The sequence below is a fragment of the Hemicordylus capensis genome, chromosome 2, assembly GCF_027244095.1.
Source record: "Hemicordylus capensis ecotype Gifberg chromosome 2, rHemCap1.1.pri, whole genome shotgun sequence".
NCBI lineage: Eukaryota > Metazoa > Chordata > Lepidosauria > Squamata > Cordylidae > Hemicordylus > Hemicordylus capensis.
Window position 1 is genome coordinate 165,933,182 of NC_069658.1, and position 17,502 is coordinate 165,950,683.

The following is a 17,502-nucleotide window of genomic DNA, read 5'->3' on the forward strand; positions in this document are numbered from 1 at the left end:
AGCACATATTGAGTTCTTTCTGGTATTCTTTGGCTTTCTCAGTTATCCAGGGTGCTTCAGCAATGATGTCTCTTGTTCCTCAGCCTTTTCTGAAACCAGCTTGAACATCCAGCATTTCCCTTTCTACGTAGGGCTCTATTCTGCATTGGATGATCCTGAGCATTATTTTGTTAGCATGTGCTATTAAGGATATTGCGCGATGGTCTTCGCAATCTGTTAAGTCTCTTTTCTTTAGTAGGGGTATGTAGACTGACCTCTTCCAATCTGTTGGTCTCTAGGCATCTTAGAGTTCTTAGATCTCCTTGGGGACAGAATCCAGCTGCAGGACTTCCGCGGGTCACTACTTTTGCATTGATGCCTCCAGCACTGTCTGTCTGAGCAATTTTCAGCCCAGCCCAGAAAAATTAAAGCCTCACCTGGGGGATGGCTAAAAACAGGGGACAGGTCTGAGGAGATAAGGAAGCTAAAGGACAGGCAGCCCACAGGCAAGGAGGCTGAGGGAAGGGGGCATTGCTGGCAGTGAACTAAGGGCCGAACTACGTGTAGCGGCGTGAGTTTTGGGTGGTATATAAGTATGGTAAATAAATGAATGTGAGAACAAGCATGCGATTAGCCCTTGTGTGCCAGCTGTACAGCAGGGAAGGGCAGTCTGGCCTGGGGCCATGGTGTGTGGGACAGGGCTGAACTCTTTGCCGCTGCCACAGTTCCCATCCAGATCAGGCCCTCCCTAAGGCTGCTCTTCGCCCTGGGAAAGAAGTTCCCATTGGCTTCAGGTGGATGATCTTCACTGGGACTGTAGCGTGAAGGGAAATGGTTACGTATCCCCTTGCTGGACGTCACTGTCCTGATTCTGGGCAGCCTGTCAGATACTGTTTTAACTTTTAAAACAACAACAACAATTGCGGGGCCATACGGCGCATTACATTGACACGCACACAAACATGGCCCTAAAAGCATGGGCTGTGAACTCAGAAATTCTCAGTCATAGCTAAGTTGAGATATGGACTTACTGGTTGGCCTCCTAAGATAGTAGTTTAGATTCATTTAGCTTCCAGTCCCCATCTGCAATATCAAGAGTATTGAATAATAATGCTGATTATAATCCAAACTGTGCTTTGGATCTCAGAGACTGCTCAGGGCTGAATATCACACGCTTCCTCTGCTTGCAAATGCCACCTGCAGTTTGACACAGAAACCGGACAAAGAGCGGTTCTTTTAAAGTTCTGCTTTAATAACAGGAATCTGACGGCGGGTGGTTGTTGTAGGGTCACTGGGAGAAGTTCTTTAAAACGGTCAAAGTGTTATAACAATACTCGTTAAAGTGAAATAACTTGTCCCAAAATCCATCTCCGTTGATCAGGCAAAATAAAAGAAGAAAGGCAGCACAGGAAGATCTTTTATTGTCACAAGCCTACTTGTAGTCACAAGTGGAGCAAACAAAACCATGATCTACGACAGATCATCATTCTCGGAACTCTGCTTGTTTTTTCAGTTAGATTGCTTAAATCTTAAATCGTGAAGCACCAATGTGTGAAGCAGAGAAGTGTGAAAGAACAAGGAGAGAGGAGAGGAGAGCTGGTCTTGTGGTAGCAAGCATGACTTATCCCGTTAGCTAAGCAGGGTCTGCCCTGGTTGCATATGAATGGCAGACTAGAAGTGTGAGCACTGTAAGATATTCCCCTCAGGGGATGGAGGTGCTCTGGGAAGAGCACAAGGTTCCAACTTCCCAGTTCCCTCCCTGGCTTCTTCAAGATAGGGCTGAAAGAGAGATTCCTGCCTGCAACCTTGGAGAAGCCTCTGCCAGTCTGTGAAGACAATACTGAAGCTAGATAGGTCAATGGTCTGACTCAGTATATAGCAGCTTCCTATGTTCCTATGTAGCAAGTGACACAAACCTAAATGGCCCTTCATTCTCAATTGATTTATTAATCATCAGCTTGGAGAACCTCCAGCTCTCAGCAGCTGCAAGATGTGATGGGCTTAGTGCTACCATGTGTGTCCAGGCAGGCACTAGATGGCCTGGTCCAGACCTTTCTGAACTGGAACCTGGACCGGCCTTAGGGGTGGGCAAGGCAACTGGTTGCCCAGGGTGTCAACTTTAAGCAAGTGCAAAGAGCTGAGTTTGCACAAGCTGCACAACTTGGCAACACTGAAAGACCAACCTGAGGGGTGTGTGTGTGTGTGTGTGTATGTGTGCGTGTGCATGCCAAAAGCACTCCTCTCTCCTCAAAGGTGCTGTGTATGATAGGGCCAGCCCTACTCAGAGTACTGAGTAGTTAGCTTGTAAATATTTCCAAAAACAAATATGCAACACTCTGCGTGCAGGAGCGTGTATGTGGATGAACTAGGGGGGAAGGAAGAAGTTGGAAGATGCTGCAAGTCATAAGAGTCTAGGTCAGGGCTGCACAACTCAAATGCCCTAGTGGGCCAGAACCATACACAACTTGGCATGCAAGGGCCGAGGTCAATTTTTAGCACATTATTACCTTAAAATAAAAATATCGTTAGTTACTTGTGGACCTATTCCCCCTGTCAACAGACCCATAGTTTTAACCAAGAAATAGTGGCCAGAAAATAGGTCCTGTCCCTGCTCAGTCAGTGGGACCCCTGGAGTGCAAACCGGCCCCCCAAATATGCCAAGTCCTCTCCTCTCCCTAAATTGTCGTTGCTTTCAGGCTGCAATGCTAGGCATGCTTACATGGGAGTAAGCCTCACTGGGTACACCATGGAACATATTTCTGAGAAACCATGCATAGGATGGCGCGATAAGGCAGTTTTCAGCTCCTATGTTGCTGCAGGATACCTGGGGGCCAGTAAAATATTCCCTGCAGGCCGAATCTGGCCCCCGGGCCTTATGTTATGCAAACCAGGTCTGGGTGGCTGCACACACACCTGCCCTCTTGTGCCTTAGCCAGATTGATTTCCAAATGAAAAGGGAGAAGATGTAGACATGCTGCTGACCCAAATGGAACCTCCCCTCCTGGACAATGGCAGAGAAATCTCTGCTGTGAGAAAAACCCATTTTTGGGTTTTTTTGGTCAGTATCCCTGCCCTGCCAGAGCACTACAGACTGGATGTGCAATTCTGTCTTCCCAAGACGTGTCTGGATGGGAATCAAGATATGCCATCCTTGCTTCTCCTTATGCTGTTTAGAACCATATTTCTTTAGGGGCTCCATTTTGTATTGCTATCGCCTTCTTGGCTAAATGCTCTGGAATCTAACATATAGATGAAAACCATAGTCCACTGCCCTCTGCAGCACAGTGGACTATCAAGTTTTCATCTATATCTTAAATGGCTACTTGGATCACATTTTATTTTCCAACTCTGGATTTAGACAGCCATCCCTTTTATTTGCCATTATGAGGGCATGTTATTCTGAATTATGCTCTCCCACAACTTACCTGGGTGCTCAAATGCATTCCCAGTTATACCTCAGAATGAAAGAACTGTTGGGAATTCTCTCTGGTAAGAGATACTCTTCTAATATAGCAGAGTGCACAGAGGCACAACACAGCGGAGTCCGCCCAGGCATGCGTGTATGCTAAGAGTAAAATAACCTGGAGCCAGTTCATCGTTTCAGATCAATATATGGAGCATTTATTAGTGAACTCCATTCTAGATAGTAAAGTGGAGAAATAGTATCTCTACTCTATCTAGATAGCTGGATGCAGATGGATTCTACATCTCTGCATACATAATGCAGGGAGAAAGGAGCTTGCATTGTATGTTGCAAGGAAAAAGAAAGGAAAGAGAAGGAAGAGGAAGTGGCCAGGCAGCAGGCAGGAAGTCAATCCCTGAGAGTAGCAATCTACATACCAAAGGGATAATGTCAGAGCAGTAGAGAAAGGATGACCAATGTCTTGACCTCTCTAGCCCTCTGACCCACTAGTCTGTCCTCTTATGTCATTGAGACATGAGACAGCGCAAAGTCCTTCACTTCCAACAAGAACTTTAATCTTGCAGAAGCATTATGAAGAATTGGTAGACGTGCATTTTACAAAATGTGCCCTCACTTGACTTGTATTTCCATCTCTGAATAAAGTGCTTCTTTTCACTCTTCCCTTCTTTTTCTCCTCTTCCCCCGCTCTGCCTCGCCCCCCCCCCACCTTTCCTGAAATATGTGGGACTGATCTGCTCAGATTCCGAGGTGGCTTGGATGTTACGAGAGGTCAGACAGGAACAGAGTCTGTCTACACCAATTTCCGGGGCAAGGAGATCATGTTCCATGTCTCTACAAAGCTACCCTTCACAGAGGGAGATGCCCAGCAGGTACCTGATGATTCGTGGTGCTTAGGGAGGTGCAAACTGTGGGCGGGGTGGAAGAGAGAGTGATGTATGAGCATCTAGACTGGTAGCGACATATAAATATTTTAGTGTTGATGGAGCATGCTGGGATTGGGCTTTAGAATGGATTCTGGTTTGCAACTGAGATGGGAGGCCGGTGGGGTTAAGTAGGCCATGTTGGGCTATTTGCTGTTTGGAAGAATAACTCCCTCTCTTGTGTGCTTCCTTCCAGCTTCAGCGGAAGCGCCACATTGGGAACGATATTGTGGCCATTGTCTTCCAGGATGAAAATACTCCCTTTGTCCCTGACATGATTGCCTCCAATTTCCTGCATGCCTATGTGGTAGTGCAGCTTCATCACCATGCCCTTGGGGAGACTCTCTACAAGGTAAAAGGCACACCTGGGAGCCATAAACACTTTAAAAAGTAGCACCTGCTGCATCTCTGAACTTTTTCCGTTGCCTTCGCTCCTTGCTCCTGGCCACTAGGCCTGTGTAAATATTTGGCTCCAAGTAGCCAAAGTCAGATAATCCTCCGGGCCAAAGTCAAAGAACCCTTCCGAAGTGACTATCCCCATTGCCCACCTGCTCACAATGTTGTGCTGTTCCCCGCAGTGGTGGAGACCCTTAAAGATGCCGCTGGATGCTCTGGCAAACTCCAGTGGCATCTGGGAAGGCACGCAGGGAGCACTGGAAAGTGAGGAGTCCATGGGAAAGCGCGGGAAGGATTCCACTTCCCAGACATTGCTGCAGCTCACCAGGGCACCTACTGGCCACGTTGGGGCTCTTCTGCTGTATTAGCAGCAGGGAGCGGCAGTCATCTGCCTGTATAACAGGGTCTTAATCTAAGCTGCACTTTGTCCCTCAAGAGGCAGGGATCAGATTGCTTTGTCATTGCTTAAAAGATGTGGAAGTGAAGCCTTTCGTGCTCACTGGTTCTGTGTATTTTGTTGAGAATGGCCAGTGTATCATGTGTGTGCCATTCTCCACCAATGCACAGCGTGCTGCTTGTTGTCCTCTGCTATCCTTAAATAAGTACCGAATTGACTTCTGTGATCACACTGGTAACGCTGACTCTGATTGGTGATAATGTGACCCATTCTTGTTTGGGGACAAGAACCTGGATAATGGCAGGCCGGTTAGTTTCTTAGTGCTGCAGAAGCACCCAGCACAAATCCTGGAAGGAACAAGAGTGGGAGGCTGAGGTTGCCGAGGTGTTTTGCCACTCTGGTCTGCGATCTCTTCGGAAAAGCTAAGGAGGCTGTTCACACGAGCAGCCTGGATAGAGCTGCTTGTGTGGAGCACCGGCGGTCAGAGCCGATCTTGGCGCTGCCCTGCCGGGTAGCCGAATTTCTGTCCTGGGGCTATTCTCGGGGTAGACTGGTACCCTGGTCATGTGTCTGCTGGGGCTGGCTGGGGTGGAAATGCCCCCAATGCGCCTGGCTCCTTGCGCAATGCATTGAGGGGTTTCTGGAGGCCAGGCTGTGTTCCCCAGGCCTCCAGATGGCTGTGCTGCCATGAGGAGCATGGCATTTATGGGCCTGTGAGTCGTGCAGTCCCGGAAACAGTAAAGATCATCTGGGGAAAAGGTCAGATCGATCCTGCCTCCCCCCGACCGCACCCTCCCTGCCCTGCTCACAGGTTGTGAGAATGACCTGAAGGAGTTCCCTGGTGAAGAGAAATGCAGCTGATCTGATCTCTTTAGAGTTATCAAGGCATTTTTAGAGCACTGCCTAGTAAACCACAAATAAGCCATCTTATATTATTATTATTTCTCTGTGTAAACCGCTTTGGAAACTTTTGTTGAAAAGTGGTATATAAGTATCACACATGCCATGATGTAAGCAACTTAGTCCGGTTTCATTGGTTGCTGACTCCCACTACAGTCCAGGAGCAGGCAGCACAGGTTTTTGGGGTGCATGGTCCTGGAAGCAGGACCCCAGCCCTTGCCTGTCATGACACAGAAATGCCACGATAGCCTCAGGCAAAGTGCCTCATTGTGAGCGGGAGGATTTGCATGGAACTTGTTGCAAGTGTGAATGGGATCAAGGCTGGAGGATTTCATACCCTGTTTTGTACAATGCTGGGGGAGTCCACAAGAAGAACCTTTGCAGCAGCCGCAGTTGTCAACTAAAGTGTTGTGTCCTGGAGCTGGGCACATCCACAGCCTTTGGGCACATCCAAGTTTGTAACTTGTCACATCACCTTGCAGCCACCTAATGGCGCAGCAGGGAAGTAACGTGTCTAGGGAGCACGAGGTTGCTGTTTTGAATCCCCACTGGCATGTTTCCAAGAGTAGTATGGGAAACACCTGTATTGGGCAGCAGAGAAATAGGAAGGTGCTGAAAGGCATCATCTCACACTGCACGGGAGATGGCAATGGCCAACCCCTCCTGTATTCTCCCCAAGACAACCACAGGGCTCTGTGGTCTCCTGGAGTCGACACGGACTCGACGGCACCACCTGACTTTCCTTGACATCCCCTGGGCAGTTTCCATCTTGCTTTCCCAGGCTTTGATGGAGCTGCCCCTGCCCAGGACTGGAGAAATGCTTGTGGGGCTTCCTTCCACTGGCCGAAGATATGAGGACAAAGGTCTGTGGGGACCGAGTTCCTTCTCTCCAGATGCTTCTGGGCAGACTCTGCGAGTAATCTTTACTTCAGCAAGAAAGAGAGGTTTCTAGTCCCTCCCGGTAGTTGTAGATATTCCTCTATATTCCAAGCTTCTTTTTCATCTGAAAAGAGAAGCCTGGTAAGAGGAAGTCAAAAGCATCCTTGAAGAAGAGAGATGATTTTTTCATACTTACAAGCCCCTCATGGCAGTTGCAGCTTCTCCTGCAGAAAGCTCCTGTTCCAGCCATAAGCAATGGCAGCTAAATCAAGCCTCCATGGGCAGAGACAGTATTCTTCAGAAGACCAACTGCTGAATACCAAATACCACAGAACTATCACCTTAAAGGGGTGCGGGGTGGGGGGACACCTAATATCATTCTCTCTGCCCTTAAGTTTTTTGGTTTTTTAAAAAAGACTGAGCCTCCGGCTGTTACCGGCAGTGATTAACCAATTGCACACAGACAGGCAGGTGGGGAAACAGCCCTCCCTTCTGGTTTGTCCCCAGCATTTGGTATTCAGCAGCATACTGCCTCTGCCCATGGAGGCTTGATCTAGCTGTCAGTACTGTTGGTGGAACAGACAGGAGGAGCTTTGAGTGGGGAGAGAGAAGTGGATGGAGGTGTGGGAGTGGCTTGTAGCACCTCCACATTTTGGAGGCCCCAGCTGCCCTTGGCACAGGGAGGCACACAATGGTTTTGCAAGACCAACACCAAAAAATTAGGAACTAGATCAGTGGTTCCCAACCTGGGTCCCTCCAGATGTTGCTGAACTAAACTCCCAGCATGGGCGTAGCTGGGAATGATGGGAGTTGTAGTTCAGCAACATCTGGAAGAACCCAGGCTGGGAACCACGGATCTAGATTAAAGGGAGGGAGGGGGAGCATCAGTGGGAGGAGGGATGCTGTTCTTACAAGCGTGTTCTGGTCTGCTCCTCCTTCTCTCGCTACCTCTCCTGCTAGTCCTGCTGCTCCACCTGGACTTGAGAGCGCTGTGAGCCAGACTGCAATGCAAGGGTGATGGAGCTGAGGGAGCTAATTGAGCCAGGAAAAGAATCAAGTAGGGAGTAAACTAATGGTCCAGTGGGGAAGTAACTTGCCTAGGGAGCAAGAGGTTGTTGGGTTGAATCCCTGCTGGTATATTTCCCAGATAATGGGAAACTCCTATACTGGGCAGCAGCGATATAGGAAGATGCTGAAAGGGATCATCTCATACTGCGCGGGAGAAGGCAATGGTAAACCCCTCCTGTATTCTACCAAAGAAAACCGCAGGGCTCTGTGGTTGCCAAGAGTCGACACTGACTCGATGGCACAACTTTACTTTAAGAGGAGATAGCAGCCAAGTCTTCTAAATAGCAGCATGGGGGAAGAAGAAATCGGCTCCATTGTTTTGGCAGGAAGCAGCCTACCTGCTAGTCATGATGAGGTCAGATGCCACTACCGTCTGAGTGCCTTGCCTCGGGGATGGGATCACATATCTGTTATTCTTGATGATTTCTGGAGTGTAAAAGGCAGGAGCTTGAAATAAATGAGAATATTGGACAGGAAATGATGTAATGCCCTGAAGCATGCAACTCCTGCTTTTTCATGATGGTTGGCAATCATTTGGCACTCCCCCAAAAGGTGCAGAGTTTCAGGGGCAGCACTAAAGGGTTTAATTTCCTTTGGATGAAAAAGAACACAGGAGACTTCTCTTGTCTTGGTAGTAATTGCTTCATTTACAAAAATGCAAGCAGAGTATTATGAAAGCAAACAAATGTTCTTATAGCAACAGCAGATCCAGTAACCCTCAGCCAGAACCTTAGAGAGAGCCTGTGTGTCCCAAAATGCTTCAGCCAATTTATCGTCCTGTTTCTCCTGGGCGCTTTCCAAACTAGCTGCTCAACAGCAGCAAAATGCCTCTGTTCAGCAAGTTGTATTTGGAATGTAAACAGCAGGGAGAGCAGTCTTGCAGAAATTAACAACCTGAAAAAACAGCAACTTTCTTGAACCAGATATGCGACGTCATAGCACTATATCGCAGTGATTAAATTCAAAACAAGTCACTGGAAATGTGAACGGCAGGCACCCTCCTGTCCGCATAGGGACTGCCGTGTCACAACGCAGGAAGTGTGGAAGCACACTTCAGAGATACGCCGTGACCCCGTTGCAGGGTCTAATCTGGAAAGTGCCCGGGATTCAAACTGTAAACTGGTTCCAAATTGTTTTCTCTGTGCCCTGGCAACAGTTAGAAGGTATCGCCTTTCCAATTCTGATGGCTATTGCATTCCATGGACTGGAGAGAGACTTACAGATGGAACATTAAACATCCTTCTGCTGTTTAGATCCCCGACTCCTTGGTTAGACACAATAATAATTATCCCTCTCTCACTGCACTAGAATGAGGGGTCATCCCATGAAACTGAATGCTGATAAATTTAGGACCAACAAAAGGAGGTACTTTTTTTACACAGCACATAATTAATCTATGGAATCCTCTGCCATGGGACGTGGTGATGGCCACTAGCTTAGATGGCTTTAAAAGGGGCTTAGATAAATCCAGGGAGGTGAGGGCTATCGACGGCTACTGGTCTGAGCGCTATAAGCCACCTCTAGCCTCAGAGGCGAAATGCCTCTAAATACCAGTTGCAGGGGAGCCACAGAAGGAGAAAGGGCATGCCTTCATCTCTTGCCTGTGGACCTCTCAGAGGCATTTGGTGGGCCAAACAGGATGCTGGACTAGATAGGGGCCTTGGGCTTGATCCAGCAGGGCTGTTCTTATGTTCTTATTTGGATAGACACATACACAGTAATCAAGATGACCAAACTTACAGCAAGACTTGTAGCCCAGTCACCCAATGGCTATGTTTCCCACAATGTTATAATCATCCCGAAAACAGTGATGTAGGAAGGAATGCAGATACTTTGCAATAGAAAAGCCAAAAAATGTCCTATCCTAAGGAAACCCATCCTATGCAATATGTGTACATTACAAAGGTGAAGTATGTATTCCCGTATTCTGCACAATTTTGTTCTGATTTTGCTAGAAGCACTGAGCCATGCAAGGCATTGGAGCCCCCTTTCCTAGCCCACGAGCATTCTACTGACAACTCTGCCCCCGTTCCCTCTACCTAGCCTGGCTTTGGGTATCTCATGAGTAGGCATTGCCTGCTTGACTGATCTGGCCAGCTCTAAGGCTCTGAAACCTGCTTTTCTGTTCACAGAGATGATCAGGATGCTGAATTCCTGCCAGTACCAGATCTTAGCAGCTTGTCTGTACTTGCACAGAATTGTGGCGCTCTGAGTAGGCCCTCCTACTGCAGGTGTGTCCATAGCACATATCTAGACCAGGGCCAGACAACTTCCTGCCCTCCAGCTGCTGTTGGACTACAATTCCCATCATCCCTAGCCACAGTGGCCAGTAGTCAGGGATGATGAGAGTTGTACTCCAACAGCTGGAAGGCTGCAGCCCTAATCTAGAGAGTACATTTTAAACCCCTCAACAAGCTCCATCAGACCCTGTGGTACTTCTGCAGGAGATGCTGATATTTCCGCTTAGCTCTAGCTAGGGAAAGGGATCAGGCAAGAATCAATGAGGCAATCTGCATTACTGGCTTTTCACTAAGAAAATGAGGATGGGAAGCAGCTCAGGGCAAAGGGTCTGTTTCTATGATGGACTTTTTCCCTGCCTCTGATCTGGAGAGAAAAAAAAGCATAATCAATACCCTCATTCAGGGTATCAATTGTTGGGATGCACCACTGTAGAGTGTGGGGAATGCGGGGGCACTGAATCTAGTGGCAGACCATATCAACGCCACTGACTTAAATGGGTTTGATATTCATTTCCCCAGGGAACCCTTAGAAATGTCATTGTTTCCCCCCGGAGTGAGAATGGAACCTGTCCAGTGCATGAGATTATTGATCCTGTAACATGTGAAATGTCTATATGAGGAAAGAGGCACCTCTTCCCAATGGCACCAAATTAGTTCCCGAGCTGGCCACCCTGTTTAGCGAAACTCAGGGCTGACAAAAACCAAGGAGGCTGGCCACAAGCTCTTCGTGACATCTGCTCTTGTGATATAGGTGCTGCCGTCGACAGCACATCCTGTAACCTGCCGCTGTTTAGTGCTCTCCGTCTTGGGGCTTTTTGCAATATAGACACATCCTGAATTCTTCTCTCCTTTGTAGAAGATCTGTCTCACTCAGGTCTGGTGCTTATTGATGGCCCATATGTATAATCACTGACTCTGCTTTCTGCTTGTGCTGTACATGATAGTCCATGGCTAAAGTTTCAGTCTTAAGGGCATTTTCACTTGAAAGCAGATTCCATTCAAAGCAAGGAGACTGAACAACAAATGTGCTTAGAACTGGGGTACAAGCAGGAAAGGGCTCTAGAGCTGGTAAGATTCTGGACTGCATGACTTCTGTGGCAGGTGAAGATTTGAATGACTTTTCACTTAACAAAACAGAACCACCTCCCTCTATCTAGTATACTAGAGTCACAGGGCAAGGGTTGTGCTGAACTTTACTTTTACTGCCCTATATCCTATAAGTGCGCATGCATGGTTCGGGTTTTGTTTTGTTTGCTGTGGGGTGGGCCGCATTCAGACATGCAATCCTCCACCTGCAGTTTAAAGTGGCATAATTCTGCCACATCAGTTCTGTCACCTTATTTTGCATGGTGTGGGCCTGGTTTCCACAACCAGCAGAATATAGAATCCTGAGATGACAGAGTTGCCTGTTTCTCAACACCCCTGGAGGTACGCAAAACACAGGCAGGGGTATGGGACGAGGAGAGCGGGGAAGAAGCTCAAGAAGGAGGGTAGAGAGGAGAGGGCCCAGTTGCCTTTGCTGCTCAGTCTTTGCTGCTGTTTTTTGCCTAGAATTAGTCTCGCTTTCTCACAGCCTTATACACACAACCCTTCTTCCATCATATGGCACCCGTTATTGTGAATATAAAATCAACTGGAAAATTGAGGTTCTACTTAAATTTCTCAGAAGGTAGGGGTTCTCTCTACTTAGAAGGCTGAAAGACTTGGGCCTGTATAACTTGAGGCTGCAAGATGCGATTTTTGAATCCTCCTTCACCTTAAACAAACTTTCTGCAAGTAAAAAGCACTCTCTGCTACACTGCGCATTCAACAATGTGATTGCTCCATCTGCAGCCCACTTCCTCATTCTGCTTTATGTGCAGACCAGGTCATGTAGAACGATTCTGAGGGGCCTGGGCATTTTTCACACAGGGCTTTTAAAGCCCTGTAGCTGAACGCACATCTCCTCCGGAATGGAGGGTGTGCGTTCACATATCGGGCAGATTTATCCCGAAGTCCCTACAAGCTATCAGGGAGCACTTCACACACAATTCGGGGTTTTCACTGTGTATTAGAGCGTAGCCCAATTTATATCCCAGGTTAAAAAATCCACTTTTTGTATCAGTTTTTTGGAACAACTTGGAGTTTGCAGTCAAGCTTGCTGTGTGAAGGATGCCCTGGGAAGTCATCACCTTTTTGACTCTAGATGGAAAACCTTGATTCTATTTTTGATGGAATATCTTCATTACAGTAATGAGAGCCTACTCTCTCAACTGGTGCTGGTGGCTCTAGATAGCAGTGGAAGATGTTGGGTTTTTGGAGAATTGGAATTATGTTGGTGAGTATCTCTTATTTGCAGGAGACTGAGAACAAAGACTTTGGCAACACTGCTAAGGATGATCTGGATTAGATCAGTCCAAGTAGCTTCTGTCCAAGGAGGTTCAGAAAGCAGTACCTTCTCTGCCTGAGTCTTGGCGATGTAACCTTAGTTCCCTCGGCGATGTAACCTTAGTCTTGGCGATGTAACCTTAGTTCCCTCGGCCTCCCTCCCCACTACCCTCTGCTGTCTTGTGGTGCTCTTCATGATGTCCTTCTGTGTGTCTGTGAACCTGTCTGTGTCTGTCTCCCTGTTGCCCTCTCTCCAGCGGGTGATCCGGGGCCGTAGCCAGAGCCTGGATACCATGGGAATAGCCATGAGGAAGCAGCAGCAGCATTCGCCATCCACTCTGCCCAGCCGCCCGGCTACTGCTGGTCTTGCTCTCAACCAGAGTGTCGCCGAGGGCCCCAAGGCCATTGCTGCGGTAAGGTATTGGGGAGGTGGGGGTCACAGTGTGGAGAGTACCAGGTCTTCAGTGTCCCCTCCCCTCATTCCCCTGGACCTGCTACTCTGTTGACATTATCAGCTCTTGGTTGCTCCATGTTTGCGTTAAGTGCAGCAGGGTTCATCTCTGTGTTCATTTCCCCATCTTATTTCCCCTCTGTCTGGACCCGAATCATTTATGTGCTGATTCTGACTTTGACACACAACTTGAGGAATGGGGAATGCTTCACTTCTATGGGGTTGAATATTGTAAACTTTAGAGACCCCTCCCTCCTTGAGCATGGCGAGCAAGGACTCTCTCGGCTGCTTGCGGACCTTTTGGGGCATTGATTCTTCACATTCAATCTATGCAAAGTAATTCTTTCCCTAAATGCAGATGTAGGAATTTAGTTTAATATATTTATTGAAGTTAATTTTCCATCTCAGCCTTGCCTGACCAGACCTTGGCTGTTGGGTTGGAATTGTCCACTGCTTCAGGAATGGAATACAAACTCAAGAAATCAAGTTTAAAAGTTTATTTCTATCTTATCAACTTCAAAACAGCAATTGCAAATGTAGATTAGACAACCATAAAAATCGCAAACATAATTCAGACAGACAGTACACCCAGAGTCAATTGACCGTTGCCTGTGGTAGGTTACAGTGGACAGTACTTGTATACTCCACCCACTTTCAGAAAATCCTCCTTTCTGTAGGAAACAGAATCCATTTTAGTCTGTGATAGGCTATTACAAATAGATATTCGTCTACCTTAAGTGGTGCAGTGGGGAAATGCTTGACTAACAAGCCGAAGGTTGCTGGTTCGAATCTCCACTATATCAGGCAGCAGCGATATAGGAAAAATGCTGAAAGGCATCATCTCATACTGCGTGGGAGGTGGCAATGGTAAACCTCTTCTGTATTCTACCAAAGAAAACCACAGGGCTCTGTGGGCGCCAGGAGTCGAAATTGACTTGACGGCACATTTTACCTTTATTCAACATTACAATATATCCTCTCCCAACATGAATCAAGCACCCTCTATATTTTTGTGCTGACAACCAATTGTTTTTGCTGATAGGTCTGTCATTCTTTCTCCCATTTACGCCCTGTAACTACTAGTAGCACATCGATATCAATGGCTTTGCTTAATTCCCCTTTTCCTACAGCCAAGATATCCTATGCTTAAAGCTTATGAAGGGCTACCCATGCTAACTAATGATGCTTGCTGTAGGCTTGGTGGTTCTGAATATATATTGACGATTGATTAAGCCCCCATATATATCTTACATAGTAAAGTGAAATTTTGAAACTCATTTGGAGGCTTGCGCTTGGGCAAAACCCCCCTACCAAACCTAATATCTGAAGAATTTTGAGAGAAGTAAGAGTTTTGATAATGTTTCTAGAATTTTAGGTCTATCTGTTCTTACATGGGCCCCTGCATAAAACATATAGCTCAGAATATTTAGTGCTGCTGAGTAAGAAATGACACCCGGAATCCAGGTAGACGAAACACCTGCATTAAAAATGTAATGTCAGTGCTTCATCAGGTTGTGGGTATAGCTGCCTTTCAGCAGCATTAAATTGTCCTGTTAAGAGTCCAGAATTGGTAAAGAAGTCTCCCATGCAATGAGCAAACTTGAGAAGAATAGGGATGTTTGCTGCCACCCCCAATCTCCCCCCACCCCACTCCCTTCAGTGCTCACGTGTTGAGGCCACCCCCAGACCTGGAGTTGACCTTGGCCACCGTATTTCTTGAAAGTGAAATTTTCTGGGAGAAACTGTCTGAGGAGTTCTGAGGGAAGTAAACATTTCTATAAGAGTAGCAAAATTTCTCAGGGTTTTCCCCACTTACAGCAGGCAATTTGCTGAGGATATTGTATCTGCAATGGGTATTGTTTGCATAGCAGGGCCAGTCTGTTCAATGACTCACTGACTGCGAAGTGTGATTAAGTGGTGTCTGTCTAGAAGCTAGAATAGCTGGAGATGCTACATTGGCAGCTGTTCTTTCACTTGGCATTCATGTAACTGTTGCTTGATCAGATTTGGGCTGAGCTTGTTTGGGATGGTTTCTAATGAGACAAGTGAGCATTTCCTCTCTTGCACAGGCAAGGCTTTGGAAGGACAGGAATCCTAACATCTTTTTCAAAAAGCCACAATTGGGTGGGTGGCGTGATTTGGAACAGAACTGCACAAGGGGTCGCCTAACAGTTTGTCCCACCTTGCCACAGCTCTGCTCCAAATCACTCTCTTGGCAGTTGCTTTTTGAAAGAGAAAAAGTCATCTGGAGTTCCAGTTGCAGAACTCCTGCATCTTTGGCCTTGAATTACTCCTGCAACTTTGGCCTTGAATTACATGTGAAGAAAAAGCTGTTCTGGAGATAGTCCAGTCAGCTTGAGGCTTTAGTAGCAACCAGAATGTGAAAAGCCTGTCTGTGTGGATTTGTTCTCAGACAGGGCTTAATTTGAGCAAGGCATGGTCCCTGAAGACTCCGAGAACTGTAGTCAAAACCGGTGTTCAGTCACTGAACCATGTCCTTCCCTTTAGTAGTAGAGTGCATGCTGTAGAATACCTTTTCCTTAGGTCGGAGGCTGTGGCTTACAGTTAGTCTTAAGCCATGATACCACTGCCCTCAGGGCTCCAGAACATTCAATCACATCTGACCTCTATGTTGCCGATATCACGTGTGCAAGAAGGGCAGTAGCCAAAGGAGAAATGGCAAGTTGATTTTCTTTTCCTTTCTTTTCTTGCAATGAGATTACAGTACATAAACATGGTCAAGGATGATGATAATAATGCATGTTAATATAATGGCGGGGGGAAGGGGTCGGGGAGAAAAAACCCATAAACATAGCTTAAACATAGTAAGATACAACCAATGCAGGAGAAAAGTGGGGGAGGGGGAGGGGGGATCGCCTTCTTCAAGAATATATATCTTATATTTCAAAGCATAAACAGTTAATTAAAGTTCAGCCAGGTCGCTGAAAATTCTCCTTTGCCTTGCCGATGAAAAAAGACCCGTTCAAATGCTGACAGAGAACACATACCAGTAATCCAAAGTAGCAATTCAGGAGTGAATTTGTCCTTCCAGTGTTGTATTATAATCCTTTTGGCAACACCCCAAGTGCAAAGAATCCACAGTTCTTGATATAGTTCTAGATTCTATATGCTGGGGATGTACCCCAACAATATGTGAACATCCTTAAAGGCAATGATAATTGCAATGTCATATTAACTACCGTATTAATTTCAAGCCAAAATGGCACAATAACTGGATAGAACCAAACCATACGCTTAAGTGTACCCTCATACAGATTACACCAACATCTAGCAGTCTGCAGCCATCCTTGATTAACATTGATTTAAGGCAATGGGATGTGCTGCGCCTTTTCTTTTTTCTTATCCTCTGGACCAAACTAGACGATTATAGTAAATGTTCAGGTACTCCACACACACTGGCCCTCACACACCTAGTTCCACCCCCACCTTAGTCTTGCCGAGTAGAACTGTTCCTGCCATTACATCATGACATCCCACGTTCTGCATCCCTGCTTCACTTCATTGGCTTCTGGCTATGGCAGAGAAGGAGACGTGTCTCAGGAAGTTCTCGTGAATTTTAGGCAGGAAGGTGGAGCTTGACACCAGGGTGCCATTTTCAGCCACAACTACACATCTCTCAGAGTGTCCCACTTGGCCCTCTGGGGATCTGTGCATCTACCTTTCTGTGTGTTCTCTTCCCTGGATCTATATCTCCCCTTGTTTGTGCTACTGTCACTCTCCCACCCCCATACTTATGGAGTTCTGTCTACTGAAGTTTGTTCCCTTCTGTCATTAGTGTGCTCCTCTTTCTCGAGATTCTTCCCTTTCTCCTTTCCTGTTCTGTCAACCCTTGGCCGCTCCCTCATCCTGCTCACCTGGTACCTTGTGAGACTGGACAGGGCTGGATCTGTTGGCACTGAACAGCAGTACAAGGACAGGGCCTGGACTCCAGGCCTCCCCCTAGTCTTCCTCTTCCAGCTCTTGTCTTTGTTTCCTTCCCTTCCTTTCCTCCCTCTAGTCCTTTGCCCTGCCTGGGAGAAGCCCGTCGCGCAACCGGGGCAGCCGCTTCAATGGGAGACACAGTAGTGCCATTGGCATTGAGAACATCCAAGAGGAGAACAGGTATGGCTGTGCGAGGGAAAGGGAAGGCTAGAACGGGGGCTGCTGGGCGGGGGGTGATGATGGCAGCTCTCTGGGTTGTGCGAACCTCTTTCTGTGAGAGCTGTTACTAGAATGAGTGGTCATCGGCGCTTGCCATTGCAGAGCCCGAAGTGAGGTGACATTTTTTAAACTGAGGGGCTTCATCCTTTTTAGTCATAACCTTCACTCACTGTTGTGAGCTGTGGGCTCTGTCGGCCCCCTCTTTCCCCCAAGAGCTTCAGGCCAACCGGAAGAGGCACCAGCTCCCGATTGCCACTCGCTGGTGACACATCACCCCTGGGAAACGGGTCTCTCCCCCTTTGTATGCATCTTAATCACTG

General features: G+C 47.2%; 1 protein-coding gene across 1 annotated transcript; it reads left to right on the plus strand.

The window, feature by feature from the left end:
• The first annotated feature begins 200 nt into the window (after positions 1-200).
• Positions 201-17,448, plus strand: LOC128343706 (rap1 GTPase-activating protein 1-like). Its single transcript, XM_053293143.1, has 7 exons — positions 201-336; positions 4,143-4,272; positions 4,520-4,675; positions 12,828-12,983; positions 17,040-17,143; positions 17,285-17,292; positions 17,396-17,448. The coding sequence occupies exons 2-7, from the start codon at positions 4,222-4,224 to the stop codon at positions 17,446-17,448; spliced, it is 528 nt and encodes a 175-aa protein (XP_053149118.1). The 5' UTR covers positions 201-336; positions 4,143-4,221.
• Positions 17,449-17,502: the final 54 nt, after the last annotated feature.

What these genes read in the sequence shown, in the direction of transcription:
- LOC128343706 (XM_053293143.1), top strand. Translation starts at nt 4,222, where the DNA reads ATGTTCCATGTCTCTACAAAGCTACCCTTCACAGAGGGAGATGCCCAG. An exon ending in TTGGGGAGACTCTCTACAAG is followed by an intron (nt 4,676 to 12,827) that starts GTAAAAGGCACA and finishes CCCTCTCTCCAG; the next exon opens with CGGGTGATCCGGGGCCGTAG. An exon ending in GCCCCAAGGCCATTGCTGCG is followed by an intron (nt 12,984 to 17,039) that starts GTAAGGTATTGG and finishes TCCTCCCTCTAG; the next exon opens with TCCTTTGCCCTGCCTGGGAG.